Source organism: Ricinus communis, chromosome 8 (assembly GCF_019578655.1).
Source record: "Ricinus communis isolate WT05 ecotype wild-type chromosome 8, ASM1957865v1, whole genome shotgun sequence".
Lineage (NCBI taxonomy): Eukaryota > Viridiplantae > Streptophyta > Magnoliopsida > Malpighiales > Euphorbiaceae > Ricinus > Ricinus communis.
This window is the reverse complement of record NC_063263.1, coordinates 8435874-8452306: the sequence shown is the minus strand read 5'-3', so window position 1 is coordinate 8452306 and position 16433 is coordinate 8435874. Positions and strand designations below refer to the sequence as shown.

The 16433-nt window shown below is 32.4% G+C and overlaps 3 protein-coding genes across 5 annotated transcripts; all 3 read right to left on the bottom strand.

The window, feature by feature from the left end:
* Window positions 1-3269: 3269 nt before the first annotated feature.
* On the bottom strand, window positions 3270-6761 carry LOC107261005 (stem 31 kDa glycoprotein-like). The gene is made up of 3 exons (XM_015717354.3): window positions 5797-6761; window positions 5472-5657; window positions 3270-3492 (listed from the first exon to the last, which is right to left on the bottom strand). Exons 1-3 carry the CDS (start codon window positions 6072-6074, stop codon window positions 3315-3317), a joined length of 642 nt encoding a protein of 213 aa, XP_015572840.1. The 5' UTR covers window positions 6075-6761; the 3' UTR covers window positions 3270-3314.
* A 141-nt stretch (window positions 6762-6902) lies between these two features.
* Window positions 6903-10486, bottom strand: LOC8273763 (pentatricopeptide repeat-containing protein At1g51965, mitochondrial). Of its 3 annotated transcripts, none has more exons than XR_007216925.1 (3): window positions 9512-10486; window positions 7317-8626; window positions 6903-7166 (listed from the first exon to the last, which is right to left on the bottom strand). XR_007216925.1 is itself a non-coding variant. In XM_048377707.1 (3 exons), the coding sequence occupies exons 1-3, from the start codon at window positions 10277-10279 to the stop codon at window positions 7162-7164; spliced, it is 1953 nt and encodes a 650-aa protein (XP_048233664.1). In that variant the 5' UTR covers window positions 10280-10486; the 3' UTR covers window positions 6903-7161. The 3 variants fall into 3 exon arrangements, 2 of the variants coding, with proteins under 2 accessions (XP_048233664.1, XP_015572797.3); XM_048377707.1 differs by having other exon boundaries at window positions 7447-8626; XM_015717311.3 differs by having other exon boundaries at window positions 6903-8626.
* Window positions 10487-10638: 152 nt separating this feature from the next.
* LOC8273762 (mitochondrial-processing peptidase subunit alpha) lies at window positions 10639-15494 on the bottom strand. The gene is made up of 13 exons (XM_048377708.1): window positions 15287-15494; window positions 14591-14830; window positions 14155-14451; window positions 13670-13837; window positions 13379-13546; window positions 13202-13282; window positions 13012-13078; window positions 12720-12817; window positions 12144-12216; window positions 11928-11998; window positions 11636-11685; window positions 11114-11226; window positions 10639-11015 (listed from the first exon to the last, which is right to left on the bottom strand). Exons 1-13 carry the CDS (start codon window positions 15323-15325, stop codon window positions 10966-10968), a joined length of 1515 nt encoding a protein of 504 aa, XP_048233665.1. The 5' UTR covers window positions 15326-15494; the 3' UTR covers window positions 10639-10965.
* Between the last annotated feature and the right edge of the window lie 939 nt (window positions 15495-16433).

Genomic DNA, 16433 nt, shown 5'->3' with positions numbered 1-16433 from the left:
TGTCTCCTTTAAATTCATGTGAAAATGATGTTTGATTATCTCTTGTTTTTAGTAAAGATTGATGATCAGGTTATAATTAAACAACAGATATTATACAATAATCAATCAGATCACGTGATTAATACTTCTTAATTTATGGTTGGAAATAGTCCGTCCCACTAATTATTAATTTATTTTGACAGTGAGGTAGTCCTAACAAGTAACGATTTGGATGAAAATTAACTGTTTTATTTCAGTTCTTTAGCTTTTTTTTCTTCTTCCTTTCTGAATTTTTGAAACTAATTAAAAATTTCATTTTTAAAAAAGAAATCATTCACATATTTCATTAAGGATAATTAAAACAAACAGAAGTCTCTTCAAGAAGAATAAACAAAACAAAAAGTAGCTTTATCGGTTCCTAATGGCATCAATAAATTTATGGATTATCAACTATTGATGCTTTGGCTTTATCAAAATTAAAAAGCAAAAAACAAAGCGAAGAAAAAAGTATCCAAATTATAGTAAGCTCCCATATTTAGAACGCCCAGTTATAATATTGTTCTTTTCTGTTTTCAACTGTGACAAATAATACACTTTACCTTATGCAATATGCTTTTCCTTTTCCTTTTCCTTTTTCTTCTTTTTATTATTTTAGTTACATGAATATGCAATTGATTGTTTGATTTTTCAATTTTGCTAGAATACGGTTGTCGCATTGTACCGTTATAAGTCTATTTTTTAAATATTATTTTTTAAAAAAATAATAAAATAAAATTTTACAAAGAAAAAAAGTGCAATTTAAATAAAAAAAAGATACACTACATCATTGTTAATCAATAAAAACTAATTATAATTAGAAAGAATAAAGTCATAATTGATGAAGACATTGAAGGGTAATGTTTTTGTTAATGGGGAAATTTTATCTATTATTGTAATTTTATAAACTTTATCTTTTATGCGGAACCTTCAAACTTTTCTTCAATAATATGGTAACCGTATTTCATTTACACAGTTGTTTCATTTTTTTTCTTTGCAATGTTTTGAGAATAGTTTTAAGGTTTATAAAAGAAATTAAATTATTTAATGTATATTATATAATAAAATAGTATTTAGTCTAGCTTATATTTAGTAATCTCTTTATTTTTCTTTAAATTCAAATCTAATGAATGAGATAGTGATGTGTTTTTTCCCTAAGCCACTCAAGCTAATGATACAATCTAGGTTTCTTATACCAACATAGATTAAAGTAAAGATGCTGCCTCTAATACTTTTAACTTAAAGATTTTCATAACAAATATTACTATTAAACTGATATGATGGTCAATCAACAATAATAGATGAAACTAAGACATGTATGAAAATAAAGAAATCATTCATGAAAGTCATAATGAATAAGATTCATACATAAGTAAAAGTTAAACTAAACTCTTATTAAAATTAGCTTGACATATTTAATCCAATGGCCATTGAAATTAAATAGAAAGACATAAGAAATATAAAACAAAATTTTAACGCTCCCTCAAAATCTAAAGGTTCTTCAAGGGATGAAAATGATTGGTTATCACTCTCTATATCCTGAAAAGCCTTTGATCTTTTAAAAAATAATGTAAAGTATTTGAGAAAGATGAACTGTAGAGAATTTGCAGAGAGAAAAATGATAGATTCATGTCCTTTGTTTAAAGAATCCCCATTACTTGTAGAAATTCTTTTGCGGAATCATTCTCTAAGCACAATATTGCTATAATTATCCATTTAACTATCATAAACAAAATAAACAACTTAAAAATAATTATCCTTAATTACATAATTAATAATTAATATCTCCTTGTGGGCCTTCATATATTCGGCTAGGCCTGCAATATTTGGTAGTCCAAGTGTCTTTACTCCGAACCTTTCGCAATAACATTCCAATTAAAATTCATTTATATATATTTGGCTCATATTCTCCATCTTTTACTATTATCACCTGAAATTAGACAATAAGGCTAAAGTGAGGTAAAAGTATATATTTTCCACATATTATGTATATGCAACATACCAATAAATTACTAAAAACGCCTTAAATATATATACATAATATGAACTTATCAATGATGTGTTTTTCTCCCTATGTAAAAATAAGAGCTTTTTATGGTCAAATTCATATTTTAAAAATTGAAACGGTGATTGAATTAGTTGGGAAACGAATTGGTTAGATTAATTGATCCGGCTATAAATTTTTTATTTTCTTTAAATTCTAATTATTTTATAATTAAAGTTTGTAAACCAGCTAGTCCAACTATTAAATTTTTTTATGAGAAGAAATATGGATGTTCTATTAATTAGAATTAATAAGTACATCTTGATATAAAAGATAAAAATAAATATCAAACATCAAGAAATACAAATAAAAAAAATCTACTCATAACAATCATCAATCATGTTGATGGAGCAGTAAATTGCAATTATGCGGAAAGAATGCTCCACTCGGTGGCGCTAAGCTACATATCGACTTTATAGATGTGTTTTGGCGAGTCCGATTGTTTGAATATCAAATTTAATTTTTTTTTCTTCACCACTCTCATAGAGGGAGAACTCAACATCTCTATAATGGATAACCAATAAAACTCCTATAAAAGGAAAATCTAAAATTCTCATAATGAAAAACCATAAAACTTTTCAAAAATACTAATATATATTTATTAAAACTAATTAATAATTAAAAAAAAAAAGAAACCACCGACGGTTGATTAAAAGATGAAATTTTAATAAAAAAAGCAAAAGAAAAACGAAAAAAAGAAAAGGGGCGGCTAAAAATTTAGTGATAGAATTCTCAACTATTAAATTCTAGTTAAACTGGCGAGTTAAATTTAGTTAAATATTTAACTTTTAGATTCTAACTAGATTGGCGGTCTATTTGTAATTTGATCAGTCGGTTGAGTTTAACTTGTAAAATATAGAATTTAATCAGTGGGTCTGGTCTAATTGATGATACACTCTAGTGCTGTGCTGCCAGCAAGAACTGGACCGGATCTGTTAATTACTCATTTAAGTGTGTCATCAAGATGTAAATTGAAAATCTGATGTGAGTATATAGAGTGGCTTTCTAAAGGCTAGACCTTTGATAGCCCTCTATCATCTATTCCTCTTTGCTTACCAAAAGGAAATAAAAATTACCATAGATTAATTACTATAATAACTTAGAACTTGATCTTACAAGCAAGCTTTAAAATCCAAATTGCAACCCCACTTATATGATCATTAAGCTGCTTGATACTGTTATTGCTCTAACTATTAATATTGAAGCCTGATTAAGATCATAAAAGGCAGAAACAATTAATTTAATAGGTTAGTAACTAGGGTATATAGTACATTGGATTAGGCAGCTTGAATAATCGTCTGCCTCCATTATGCCCCAAGAGATCACTCCATTGATCCCCAATGTTTCCCACAATACTATATCCTTCCTTTTCAAGATTTTCCCTCATTGTTGATTTATATTCTTGTGCTGTCTTGTTTGCCAATTCATCACTCCTGTAATTAAGAATTGCCACAATAAAAATGGTCTCTTAGAGAAAATTCATCATCGTATAATATTTTATATTGGCTTAATTGTTAAAAAAAAATTAAACTTTCTACTTGTTATCAAATTTAGCACGTAGTTTTTAAATTTTCAATTTCAACATTATATTTTAATATTGATTTCAATTTTAACATTTAATAGAATTTTCTATTAAATCTGCTAGCTTGAACTTGGGCAACAATAAAAAAAAAAAAACAGAGTCAAAATTAGACTTATTGATTCGTTCTATTGCTAAAATATTATTATTTAAGTAAATAAATTAATTTTTTTATTTTTTTAACTTTAGAGTTTTAATAAGCTTACGTGTTTAAATGATAATATTTTAATAGTGAAGGTGTTGACTCAATTCCTCATTTTTATTGTTGTTGTCGGAATTTACGTCACTCAACAAATTGTGTTAATAATTTCACCAGATGTTAAAATCGAAATCAATGTTAAAGTTTAATGCTAAAATTTAAAACTTGAACAGTACATACTAAATTTGATAACAAATACAAAGTATATGATTTTTTTTGACAATTAAGTCTATTTTATTTTATATATCTCTCTCTATCTCTCTCCATAATATAACATGTAGGATTCTATATATACCGATATTAATATATTGAGTCTCATATGAATTCTAAATTTAGAATATATTTGAAAGGAAAATAGTAATAAGAAAATAGATAATCTCTTAGGAAATCATCATGTTGTACTTTTTCAGCCGACTCTAATTAATTTAAAATTTCGAGTGAGTTAAATATTTTAAAGGAAATATTAGAGCATAAGAAAAACTTCAACGAGGTTGAGAAAATAAATCTTTTGGAAAATATTGTTTTAGGAAAGAATTAGGGTTAGCCTAGCAGAATTTATAAAAGTTATTTCTCATATTGGCAAAAGTTGTATTACAAAAGTTGCTAGTTTCGAGCAGTTAAATATTTGATAAATAAAATTGAAAAGTGTTTTTATGGGAATTTTGTCCAAACAGATTACTTTTAATAGATAATTGTGTTATTAAAATTTATTTTGAAGGGTTCATTTATCTATAATATTATAAAAATAAATTCTGTTTTTAGCTACTTGCAAAAGCCAGAAAAAAATACAATATGTGATTTTTGGCTGCCTATGAAAAGCTATTCCACTTACTTGTAAAAATGATGCTAACTTTTTAAAAATATCTTTAAATCAATAAAATATATATAAATTTTCTTTTCAAAAATACTATTTTCTAACTACTTTTTTAAATTTACAGTGTAGTTATTTTTCAATTATTTTTTTATTGTTTTTCAGTAAATTTTTTGTTGCTTTACCAAAAATAATTTATTAAAAAAATAAAAAATAAAAAAAAAGTCATAATTTGAAAAAGATTTAAAAGCCATATTTTATTATATTTTAAGGGAATATAATTTGTATATTTTTTTGTTTAATCAGTTTAAATTTTTATATTGCATTAAATTGTCTTAAGTTATTATTATTTAAAAAGAAAATCGGAAAATGAGACTTGTTCTCTTGCACAAATAAGCTTATTCTCGATGAAAAACTTTTACTTCTACCAAATGTATATAGAAAATAAGTTTGGCATATGTCTCCATTTAAAAATCAAACCGATATATGATTAACATAAATTCATTAATTTTAAATGATAAAGTATACGTTATATATTCGTGTCACTCTCATTTTAATTTTGATGTATATATCAAACCTAGATAATAATCTTCCATGTATATATTTTAATAAATAGAAGAGCATATATACTAGTATTTTTCAGTTTAACATTAGGTATTAATAAATATTTTATTATTTAAAACTATTACATATGTGTTAATAAAAACCTGAACTAAGTTACAGGTAGATAGTAATTTCTTTCTTCTTTTTCTGGAAATTGCGTGTGAAAATAACTGTAAAAATACACCCATAAGATAGTTAAGCTCAACGATTAGGTACTTACTTTAGGATGAGCATATCCCAAGAGTGGTATCCAGCTTTCTTTAGATTACTTACTGTTGCATCTCTCTTGTTCTCTTTTCTTCCACTCAGGAAAACAACCTTAATTCCAACAGACAATAACTTCTTGTATAGCCTTTGAGACTCCGGCATTACCTCGCCTTCTGGTGTGGAAAGGGCCGGATCCAACCTTCAATCAATTTCATCAGTGGAAAATATTACACATTCGTCACCCACCTTACTGATCAACTACTTCAACAGTATCAAATTATGCATATATAACATACTAATATTTGAATATAATGCATAGTAATATTTTCATTGCTCACCCGGATAAATCTTTATCAGTGAAGTAGCGAAGATTAGAAAGAACAGTTTCGTCTATGTCAAAGACCCAAATGCTTCTTCCATCTTTGGGAAAATGGAGGGTTCCGACATAGTTGATAGCTTCACTAATCACAGCTTTTGAATCGGACCGGTATTGGTAGCCTAACATGTAATTCTTTACATACTCTTTACATTCTTTTGGAGTCGTCCACCATTCAAAGATATTATTAGCTTCAATCCCCAGATGCCAACTTGCACAGTTCACTCTGGAGAATTGCATGGCTTCTGGAATGACGGAGTGAATTTGGTTGGTGAAAACGCCTTGGCAGGAGGATGTAAGACTTGTGCTCAAAAAAAAAAAGTTGCAAGACTTGCTGCGAGAAGCAGGAGTAGCAGTATTGCCATGTCTGAAGGAAGCTATAATAAACTAATACTTTTTTATTATAGAGGAAATCAGATGTTAGGTGAATGGTATTGGCCAAATTGATCATTCCTTATGTAGATTTTGGTTTTGAAACTTGTGATAATTGGCTTTAATAGATTTTCCTTTATATGTAACGTATCAACAATTGACAACTAAGAAAAATGAGTGCTTGTTATATTAGGCTTCAGACTAAAGACCAGGTACAGTCAAGCCAGAAACTAAAGAAAAAAAAGTTTCCATATATTTTCTAATCCAAATGGATACACATCCCCTGCATAAGGGATTTTGTTACTTATATTAGACTTTACATAAAGTGTGACGCCCACTATATTTAGAAATTTTTATTGTGCTTTTTTTTGGTAAAAGAAAATTATCGTGTCTAAAAGTGTCTGTAATTTTCTATGGAATCTGTTGTTGTCTTAATTTGTCCAAGTAGTTCTGGTTATATGAGGAAACTTGTTCCTTGAATCCATGGATTATGAAGTATGTTTGCAGTGTGGGGATAATTTGTCAAGCTTGGATATTTTACAGGTCGGGCAGATACCCGAACCCGTTACAGGTCTACAATTGCATATGATTAATATCCAACTGCATCAGCATTTTAAACCTAAAACTGAGCCGTCTTAATTCTTGACACAAATAAATATACAAGTTACATGTATTCTAAGTCATAAGCAACAGCGATGGCAAAATGAAATAATCAACTTCTATGAATCATGCAAAGGTTATATACAAATTGAAGCTTCGCAGGGAGCTGCTAAAGAAAGTCGACAGAAGAAACTAACTTGAAACTTTTAATCATTTGAAGTCCACTTCACAGGATGGAGTGAAATATTCCCACAAATTAACCTCAAGAAATCCCCCCAAGCCTAGCACAACATCCCATCAGATATAAAGTGCTCCTTATGAAGTATCAGCTTACGGTCTTAATGATCTTCTGATGTCACCCTGCAACAATTGGATAAACCATAAATGCAGTTGCAGCATGCTGGCAATAGGCCAAATCTCTTCATAGTGAAAGAAATGATATTTATTTCTCTGCCAACCAAAAGCAATATAGCACCATATTTTCGGAAATATTACTGGAGCAATATATACCTGTAATTGTTTTAGGAAGTATCTGGTTTGCAATAAATCAATGAAGAATCAAAATTATGCATGAAAAATCTTATGCTGGATAACAAGTCATGACTTTGTCATGATCACCTCAATGGGCTAACCACCCAACCTGTGATTGGATTTTTCCGGCGCACTCTAAGTTTTCTATGCGAACCACTTTGCAGTCGTTCAAGCACAGAGTATGTAATCGAATCAGGTGTTAGTCCTTGCTGTTTCAGTTTTGCATACAAATCCACAGCTTCAGCAGTTCTCCCACTTCTCTCCAGACAGTCGAGTAAGATGTTGTATGTTACAATGTTAGGGAAGCAGCCTTCAGCTAGCATCTCATCAAACAATCTGCAAGCCATTTCAACTTTATCAGTTTTGCCAAAGCACTCAATGAGTGTGCTGTACGTCACGACATCAGGATTCAACCCTTTCTCTTGCATTTCCCTGAACCTAATGTGAGCTTCATCGAGATCACCATTCTTACCGAGGCAATTGATCAAGGAATTGTAAGAGATAATATCAGGTTTGCAATCACTGTTCTCAAGTTCTTCAAATATTTTAATAGCTTCATAGACTTTTCCTGCCCTACCAAAGCTTGAGATCAAAATATTGTAAGTGAATATGTCTGGTAAAGGGCCATCGAGTTTCATCTTTTCATAAAGATCATAAAGATGGGATATTTGCTTTAACCTGCCAAGAGCAGTGAATACTGTATTGTACATGATAGTATCAGTGTTTATCCCTTTCTCATGAATTTTACCGAGCAGATCGATAGCTTCTACAGTTTTACCAGCATTACATAAGCTCTCTAACATGGACAGGCATGCATCCCTATCCCCTCTATCATGGTAGCTCCACATGTTGCAAAACAACCTATGGGCTTCACTTGCATGCCCCAATTTGTTTAATGTCCTCACGAGATATGCATATATTGACCTATTCATGTACTTTCTTGATAATTCCACAACCTTGTCTAGCTTGTGAAGTTGCCCTTCTGCAGCCAGAAGTGTCAGTATGACACTATAGGTAAATTCATTGGGCCTGCAATTTTTCTCCATCATCTTTGAGAAAAGGAGAATTGTCTTGTCAACCATCCGGCTGTTAGCCAGTGCCTGAATCATAGTATTATAAGCAATTAAATTGGGAGAACATCCCTTATTTAACATTTCCTCAAATAATGCCAATGATTCATCCAGTTTACCAATCCTTCCTGTCATCCTGATCATAATTGTGTAAGTGTACTCATCAGGCTCACAGTGCTTCTTTTTCATGTCTTCAAAAACCTTGAAAGCCTGGTCAACCTGTCAAAATGCTGCAGATCAGATAATCAGGATCCCAATGATGATATGAACAGTAGAACAGTAATGAAGACGAGTGAATTGAATTCATTGACTGCAGCTATCCCTACTTCGTATTCATTTGCTTTAGTAGTATTGGAAAGTAATGTTGCAATATGCGGCAGCTCCAACTAAACAAGCTAGAAAACATTACTTTGTCCTCACTTTTCAATGTTTCTTTGTCATTATGGTTCTGCTAAACTTTTACTGTGAATTCATGGACTGACAGTAAGAGAGGCAACTATGCACTGAAAATAAGCGATGAGTTTTAAGAACCTTGACATATGACAAAGATTCTTTAAATCACTGAAAGTGAGTATCTTCACTAAGGTTACTCATACAATTCAATTCAAACTTTCTCCAGTAACTTATCAGCTTTTAGCAGCACTTATGAAAAATTCACCCAACCCTGTGCCGTATAGCTCAAGATACTTTCTTTTATATAATTCAAAAGTTACAGTAATTGCTCATTGAACAGGAAGAACAGAAGAATTCAGCTCACATATATGTAAACACAATTGAGGCACCTTATGCACAAAATTGCAATAATCAAACAACATTTCCACACACTTGAAAGCCAATTAGAGAATAGCAATATCCAATCCTATAGTGGCATGAAATTGAAACTTAAATAGATAATTTACAACTATCAAAATAAGGAACCTACTTTAAAACAATAACAACATAAAATTAAAATATCATAACACGGTATTGGCCATCTAAGATAAAAATCAATCTACATTTATTTCTATCTATTATGAGCATAAATATAGCGACATTTAGCCAACACATCACCTGGACGCATAATTCATATAATCTTATCAAGAAAAAACAAGATAAAAATCAAACCTTTTGATCTTTGGCTAAAGCATCCAAGAGCATATTAAAAGCAAAAATGTCAAGTGTATACCCTTTTCTCTTCATTTCCAGATAAACCCTAAATCCATTATCACTATCACATGACCTCAAATAAGCTTGAACTAAACACTTATAAGTATACCCATTCATCTTCAAATCCCATTTCTCAATCAACCCGATACATCTCTCCAAATCTTCACCATCCCCAAAAAACCCAATCAATATATTAACGGTGGAGATGGTGCCGCGCACTCCATTCTTGTCCATATCAGAAAGAAGAGACCGTACAAGATTGAATCTATCAGGGAGGGTAGATTTGGAAAGAATGAGAATAATGCGAGTGTAAGTGAAGGAATTGTGGCGAAAAGCAGGGCAAAGGGAAGGGCAGAATTGGAAGAAATGAAAAGCGAGAGAAGGGGAGTTCAGGGACTTGAGAATTTCGGAGGATTCGGAGGGAGTGAGGGAGAGGGAGAGAGAGGAGAGGTAGTCCTGGAGGGAAAGGAAAGGGTTTGGGTTGGCCGGTGATTGTGGAGTGAGCAGGATTTGGGTTGCTTTGCATATGAGGTGGTGGCGTGGGATTGCATACCCGCGAATATCGGAGGGGACCGGTGGTGTTACTTCTATTGAGAGTATGTTGCCTTTTGGGGATTTTGAGGTTATTTTTGCTGTGTATTTGGTTGCGTATTGGCGGTGGTTTAAGGTTGTTGCTGCGAGGAGTGAATGGTGGCGGTGGCGGTGGCGGTAATGGAGGTGCCTCATGGTGGTTGCGTGGTGGAGATATCAGAAAGAAGCAATTTAGCATAAGTAAAAGGTCAAGGCTGAGTGCAGGACTCGAATGTTGTCTTAAGACCATATTAAAACGTAGCCGTTTACTGCGATATTGCTCAGTTTATTTTTTAATTTTTTTTTACAGCTGACGGCTCTGAAAACGACTTCAGAACAGAACAGCACTTAATTAGTCAACAAAGATTGTGAGCTTAGAACCCTTTTCACTTTCTGCTGATTTTTGAGTTGAGCAATGAAAGAGGGAATGGCAAAAAAGGCCTGGAATTGACAATCTCGTTTATTTGCTAGTAACAAATCAAATTTCAGAAACCACAAAAAGGTACAAGATAAAATGAGCTTGAAGTTCATGTCACTTGGATTTCATTCTTCCTTGATAGTACATTAACATGAACAAACAAAATTCCAGACTTTATCATGGACAAAGAAAATTTGTGATCCATGCATATTCGAAACAAATGATTGGATAAATCCAAAAGAATCTGAAAGTTAAAGCTATTGCATGTGTATTTCCTTCCATATACTGCAAAACCTCTTCCTTAATTTGTTTTTATTTCAGCAAAATAAGACCAAAGAGAATGGCTGGATGTTGCCAATGTAGACACGGGGAACCGTGTTGTTGGCATGGTGAAACTTCAACTCCAGTGAACTCTCATCAATAATTATGCATGGAACTTGCTGCTGACAGACTCGTAGCTTGGGACGTTAATAACTGTCAAAATGAACAAAAAGAACAACAGATTAAGAACCTACACTACATCCAGATTTTTATACCCAAAAATCAGGGTTATGAATATGCCAGAATGTTACCATCCCCGTAAGATGCCATTGTTAAAGGTGACGAAATAATCTTTTGTGCAATCTTAGCAATGTCATTTGGTGTGATTTCTTCCACGACCTTTAAGAAATGCTCGACAGGCTTCCTGATAAGATGAGTGAGAAATGCGTTATTCATAAGCCAAATCAACAACAGAGAAGCTTTCGCTATGTATATGATATAACACATTGCAAGGCACTGTGGGGTGAAAAGACCATTTCATGGAGTTCATAATTAACCATGAAGTAACTTCCAACTGCATAATCTACCCAGTCCATCAAAATTATTACAATGTTTACCCTACCAACTGAATAAACTCCTATGACCAAATCTCGAACACTTGATCAGCAGAACAAGAAAATGCTTTAAAGCTGGAAAGTATAGTTTTTCTTCAGGTTCTGTGATCAAAGTTTTGATGATTAAAAACCGAAGTCTAGTAACCAGAGAATCCAATATCATTTATATGTGACCCTAATATTCAATATCCTTAAATTTGAGTTAAGAGGTAAAATTACCTTTCTCCGTAGGTCAAATACTGCCTCCCTATATCTTCTGTCACAATCATCTGCACATCGCAGTCATGCAACAATCATGAAAGGTCTCAACATAAATAAAGAAACCATGAAACAAATAACAGAAAGTGAGAAAAGGAAGCAGATATACTACAACGTCAAATATGTATTATTGACAGAATAACTCGAAAAGAATACTCCAATTATCATCTCTGAGTTTAGAATCAATTGGCCACAATATAGCAAATATTCTAAGCAACAAGATCATTATGTTTCAAGAGGAAAAGAGACATACTCGAGATTCTAGATTCATTAAAACAGCAGATTTTGTGGACTCTTTGGCACGATCAAGCTGTGCCTTGGAAACTGCCATAAGAATATGAAACAGAAAAGAATAAGAAAGGATTGTGCTGTAATAGTACTTGAGTAGAGGTAGTCCATCAAACACACACACACACACACACACACACACACACACAAAAATAAAAAATAAGAGACATGCAAAGAAAACCTTGTCCGGGTGCTGCAATTGCAAGCAATTCTCCCACTGCTACATCAACTGCTTTTGGCACAAAATCCGAGCTCTGTCACAATAAAAAGATCCTCAAGCTTAATATCTATTTATAGTAATGATAAAGATCATTAACAGGCTTTCACCCAAAAGATATCACAAAAAAAATAGCATGTAAAGAAGGTGAAGGTGAAGGTGATTAGCCAGAGTTTGAATACTTATACCATGCAGCGGTAATAAGCTTACTTATTGAAATCGAGTGCAAATGCAAAGCAAAATAGGACAGAAATGCATACATACAAAGGCAACGTTCTCATGCAAATGTATATTAAGTTTCGTGCATAATGAGGACACAATGTTTCCATAGGCCATTTTGTATGTCTCTATTGTGCCAAGCCTAATTAACTATCATCCAAGGAATTACCATATATTTCAAATTAATGCTTTGAACATTCCCCATCTTCCTTGAGTGTTTCAGTAGCTAGACTAGTACTCAAATTGATGGCATACAAAATTAGAAAGCAGTTGAGCTAACACATGCATCACAAGCTATATTAATTGGACATAGGGTCTTACGGTGCTAGCATATATGCCAAACAATCCAGTATTATTGAAAATACTGTTGAATGCAGAGAAAGCTTGAAGCTGATGATACTCATTCAAGACTCGAAGATCTGTGTTCAAAAGCATTCAAAAGAATTAACACAAGGGAAAAGACAGAAATTTAAATAAAAAAACAATACAGTTTATGAAAAAAAAACTAAGTGGGAAAAGAACACTTTTTGAGAAATATGAAACAAGGATAAACAGGACAAAGTCAAATCAATAATCTAACATCATGGTATATCGCTACGTGGTTGTGACTTACATAATCGTGAGTGCATCCCTTTGCCAGGACCCCCTGCGGAGAATGAGCCACCGCCTCCCATAAGCATCTGCAATATCACTGAAATTGTTATTTACATGTTTATATAATAACGGATGCTAAGATAAATGTAAAAGTAGTTGTGAGGGGGAAAAAGGAATAAATAAATAAATGGGTCAAGCTCAGTATAAACCTGAAGAACAGTCAAAACTATAGCTTCTTTCTCATTATGCCAGCCTCCAGGAACTTCAAAAGCAAGAGCAACATGTGTCATCTAGCACCATATAAGAAAATAAAGTAAGCACCATATACAATGGATAGGTATTAATAATATTGAAAGGATAATATTCCATGGCTAATGTATATTCACCGGTGAATCAGATTGACGGCGATAATCCCCACCAACATACACAGAGTGTGGCTCTTCAGGGCATTGCACGCTTTGGAGATCAGAAAGAAGTGGCTCTGCAACAGATATAAGCTCCTCAAACTCAACACCAGAAGCTGCAAGAACCATTCGAGGAGCTGTATAATGCTCCTGCATTTAAAAAATAAATTTATTCAGTTAGTACAATAGAGACAGCATAATAAAATAAGTAATTGATAAATGAATATAGATCCAATGATATTGATAATTCAAACAAAGTATTCTTGTTCTTACAGATACAAATTCCTCCAAAATGGTACCATCTAATCTATTCAGTGCTGATTCAGGAGCAACGAGAGGATTTGCCAGTGCACCATTATAACCAGCTGAATGAATTGCCTCCAACAGTAAGCCCTGGGGGTTGTTAGAGAGTTGTCCAAGTTCGTCTTTCAATTTTTTAAGCTGCACAAACATGTGATGGAATATTAAACATTATAAAGATCATTCATAGGGAGCAGATACAGACAGTTAGGAAGGTATCAATATTGGTTATAACTTGTAACCAGTAGACATTGCAGTGAAGTGTTTCCTTCTAACAACTCCACAGTAATTGAAATTATACTCAAAGAAAGGATATCTTGGACCACATCTGATAAATCCACTAACCATAAGATAGCCAAACATAAAGAAAAGACCTAAGAGAATTATTAAATGTTCATGATACCAGGAATATTGAATTGGCATTTTTAGACTTCAGTGATAGCAAGATTTAAAATTACCTCTTCATCTACTTCCCAATCCAGGAAGACGGGATTTCTCACACAATCAACAAGCAATTCTACCATTTCAGGAATATGAGTCCTAAGAGCATCAAAAGTGTAAGCCATCTGCTCCCGAGAGGCTGAAGCTCCAATATTACCTCCAATTGCCTCCACTTCCCTGACAATGCGCAAGTGGCTCCTATTCCTAGTGCTCTTGAATGCCATCCGTTCAAGCAAATGTGTAGCCCCACATGACATGGGAGTCTCATATATAGAGCCGCAGTCGATATACAAACCTATGGAGGCTGCAGGACTCTATCAGCCAAGTAAACAGGAAAAGTGTTATTAAAAATCATAAACAAGGAACTCTTGAAAAACAATAGTATACTTCAGGATAGAGATTAGTTTTTAAACAAATAATGCTTAGAAAAAACTTGTAACATGATAAACATACCGGAGTTGCTTCTGAGACGATCCTGACACCATTTTCAAGAGTTTTTGACTTAACCTTACTAGGTTCGACATAATCCGGTAATGGAGGAGGGAGAGAAACATCTGCGAGTGGGGAACTCAAAGGAGGAAGAGAACTAGATTTTTCACCAGTCAGCCAACTAAAGAACCCAGGTGAGGATGTTCTAGCAGTAACTGCACTTGAAGTTGCATAACGTGTGGCCCCTAAATTGCCAACATGGCTCTAACCACATAAAGTCATTCCATTCAGTCAGAGATTTTTAAACATTAAAAAGAATTACCAATAAACTACTTCTTATGCCACATTTCATCATATTATCAAATTCATACACTGAAACATAAATATCCAAATTTGATAAATTGGCCAAAACTATAACACACATAAGAACTATCATAACGAAATTAAAATTTAACATCGAGACATCAAAAAATAGCATTAAAGAAACCACGAGTGAGAAACAAAATCAGATCTACCGGAAAAAGATAATAGCTTCTAATACAATGTACCTTAATTTAAAAAGATTCAAAAAGAATTGCGGTTTAATCATTATAGTTGACAAAGAAGAGTACTTTATTAGCTTTACCTGATAATAAAACCGAAAACAAGTTTAAAAAAATTCCTTTTTCCCACATTTTCTCGAGAACCAAACAGAAAATTAGGGTTTTGAAGAGAACTGACCTTGAGAGCTCGGAGACGCGAAGCTGCTGTTCTGTACATAATAATGATATTAATAAGTAAATAATAACAATAACAATCTTAACTATTAAAGAGAAACCCTAGAAGATATTGGGGTCCTTTTAAGGCTAGGGTGTTAATTTTTGAGGTTTGATTATGTAAGAGAGAAAGGTGGCTGCTTGCTAGTTACTTTGAAGAAGCAGAACGCACGACCAGTTTCCAGGGACTGTGCGAGGCTGGATTCTGTGCAATGTAGTATATGTTAGTACAATAAGGTTTTACGTTGTGATCTTGACATGTCAGCATACTTAAAATTTGGATGTCTAGCTCGGAACAATCACATGTTTAGTGCCTAGACTTTTAGAATTTTCAGTTTACCTGAATTTTCATGAAAACTTTTCAAGGGAATTCCTAAATGGACCGGAAACTTACAAGAGAGTATATTTTCCACTGTTCGATGATAAAATAACCGACTAAATAGAGTAAAATTTTTGCTTCATGAATAAAAGACATTGATTGCTTTTAATTTTAAAATAATTAAATATACATCGAAAGTAGTAATCATTGGTCATATCTATAGATCAGAGAGGGTAAATTAATAATAACAAATAATGCTCAAGTTTACTAGCGGACAATTTGTCATTTTAAAAATAAATTTAAAAGCTTATAAAGCAGTAATACTAAATGAACTTTTTCCAAAATCCAAGGGAGTCAATTGCCCTCTTATGAACACTATAGGTTGGATGATCCTATCAGTTACGTTTATTACCTCCTTATGGACCATTTTCAACACTAAATCTTCTTTTATGATGAGCTCATATTAAATGGAAATTAAAAAATTAGGATGAATTTATATTATAATAGATAAATGACATAGATAGTCCTCAAATTTGGCCTATATATCACTATCGTCCTTAACTTTTAATCTATTTTATAAAACTTCTTCACTTGTAATTGAGACATATATATATATATATATATATATATATATATATATATATATATATATATATATATATATATATATATTATTCAATCTTTGGTTAAAAGCTAAATTTGAAAAATGATATGGCCACCATGTCAGTCACACACCACATCAATCGCTCATTCACAATATTTATAAAATTTACTGATAGTACAATCCAATAAT

Bases quoted from the DNA above. Each gene is read 5' to 3' on its own strand.
- LOC107261005 (XM_015717354.3), bottom strand. From the start codon at position 6,074: ATGCAATTCTCCAGAGTGAACTGTGCAAGTTGGCATCTGGGGATTGAA. The intron at 5,658-5,796 runs GTGAGCAATGAA...AATTGATTGAAG, and splicing joins ACTGATAAAGATTTATCCGG to GTTGGATCCGGCCCTTTCCA. The intron at 3,493-5,471 runs GTAAGTACCTAA...TCTTAATTACAG, and splicing joins TGGGATATGCTCATCCTAAA to GAGTGATGAATTGGCAAACA.
- LOC8273763 (XM_015717311.3), bottom strand. From the start codon at position 10,279: ATGAGGCACCTCCATTACCGCCACCGCCACCGCCACCATTCACTCCTC. The intron at 8,627-9,511 runs GTTTGATTTTTA...GCATTTTGACAG, and splicing joins CTTTAGCCAAAGATCAAAAG to GTTGACCAGGCTTTCAAGGT.
- LOC8273762 (XM_048377708.1), bottom strand. From the start codon at position 15,325: ATGTACAGAACAGCAGCTTCGCGTCTCCGAGCTCTCAAG. The intron at 13,283-13,378 runs GTGAATATACAT...ATATGGTGCTAG, and splicing joins GCCGTCAATCTGATTCACCG to ATGACACATGTTGCTCTTGC. The intron at 11,999-12,143 runs GTTTTCTTTGCA...TTCTTATGGCAG, and splicing joins AATTGCAGCACCCGGACAAG to TTTCCAAGGCACAGCTTGAT.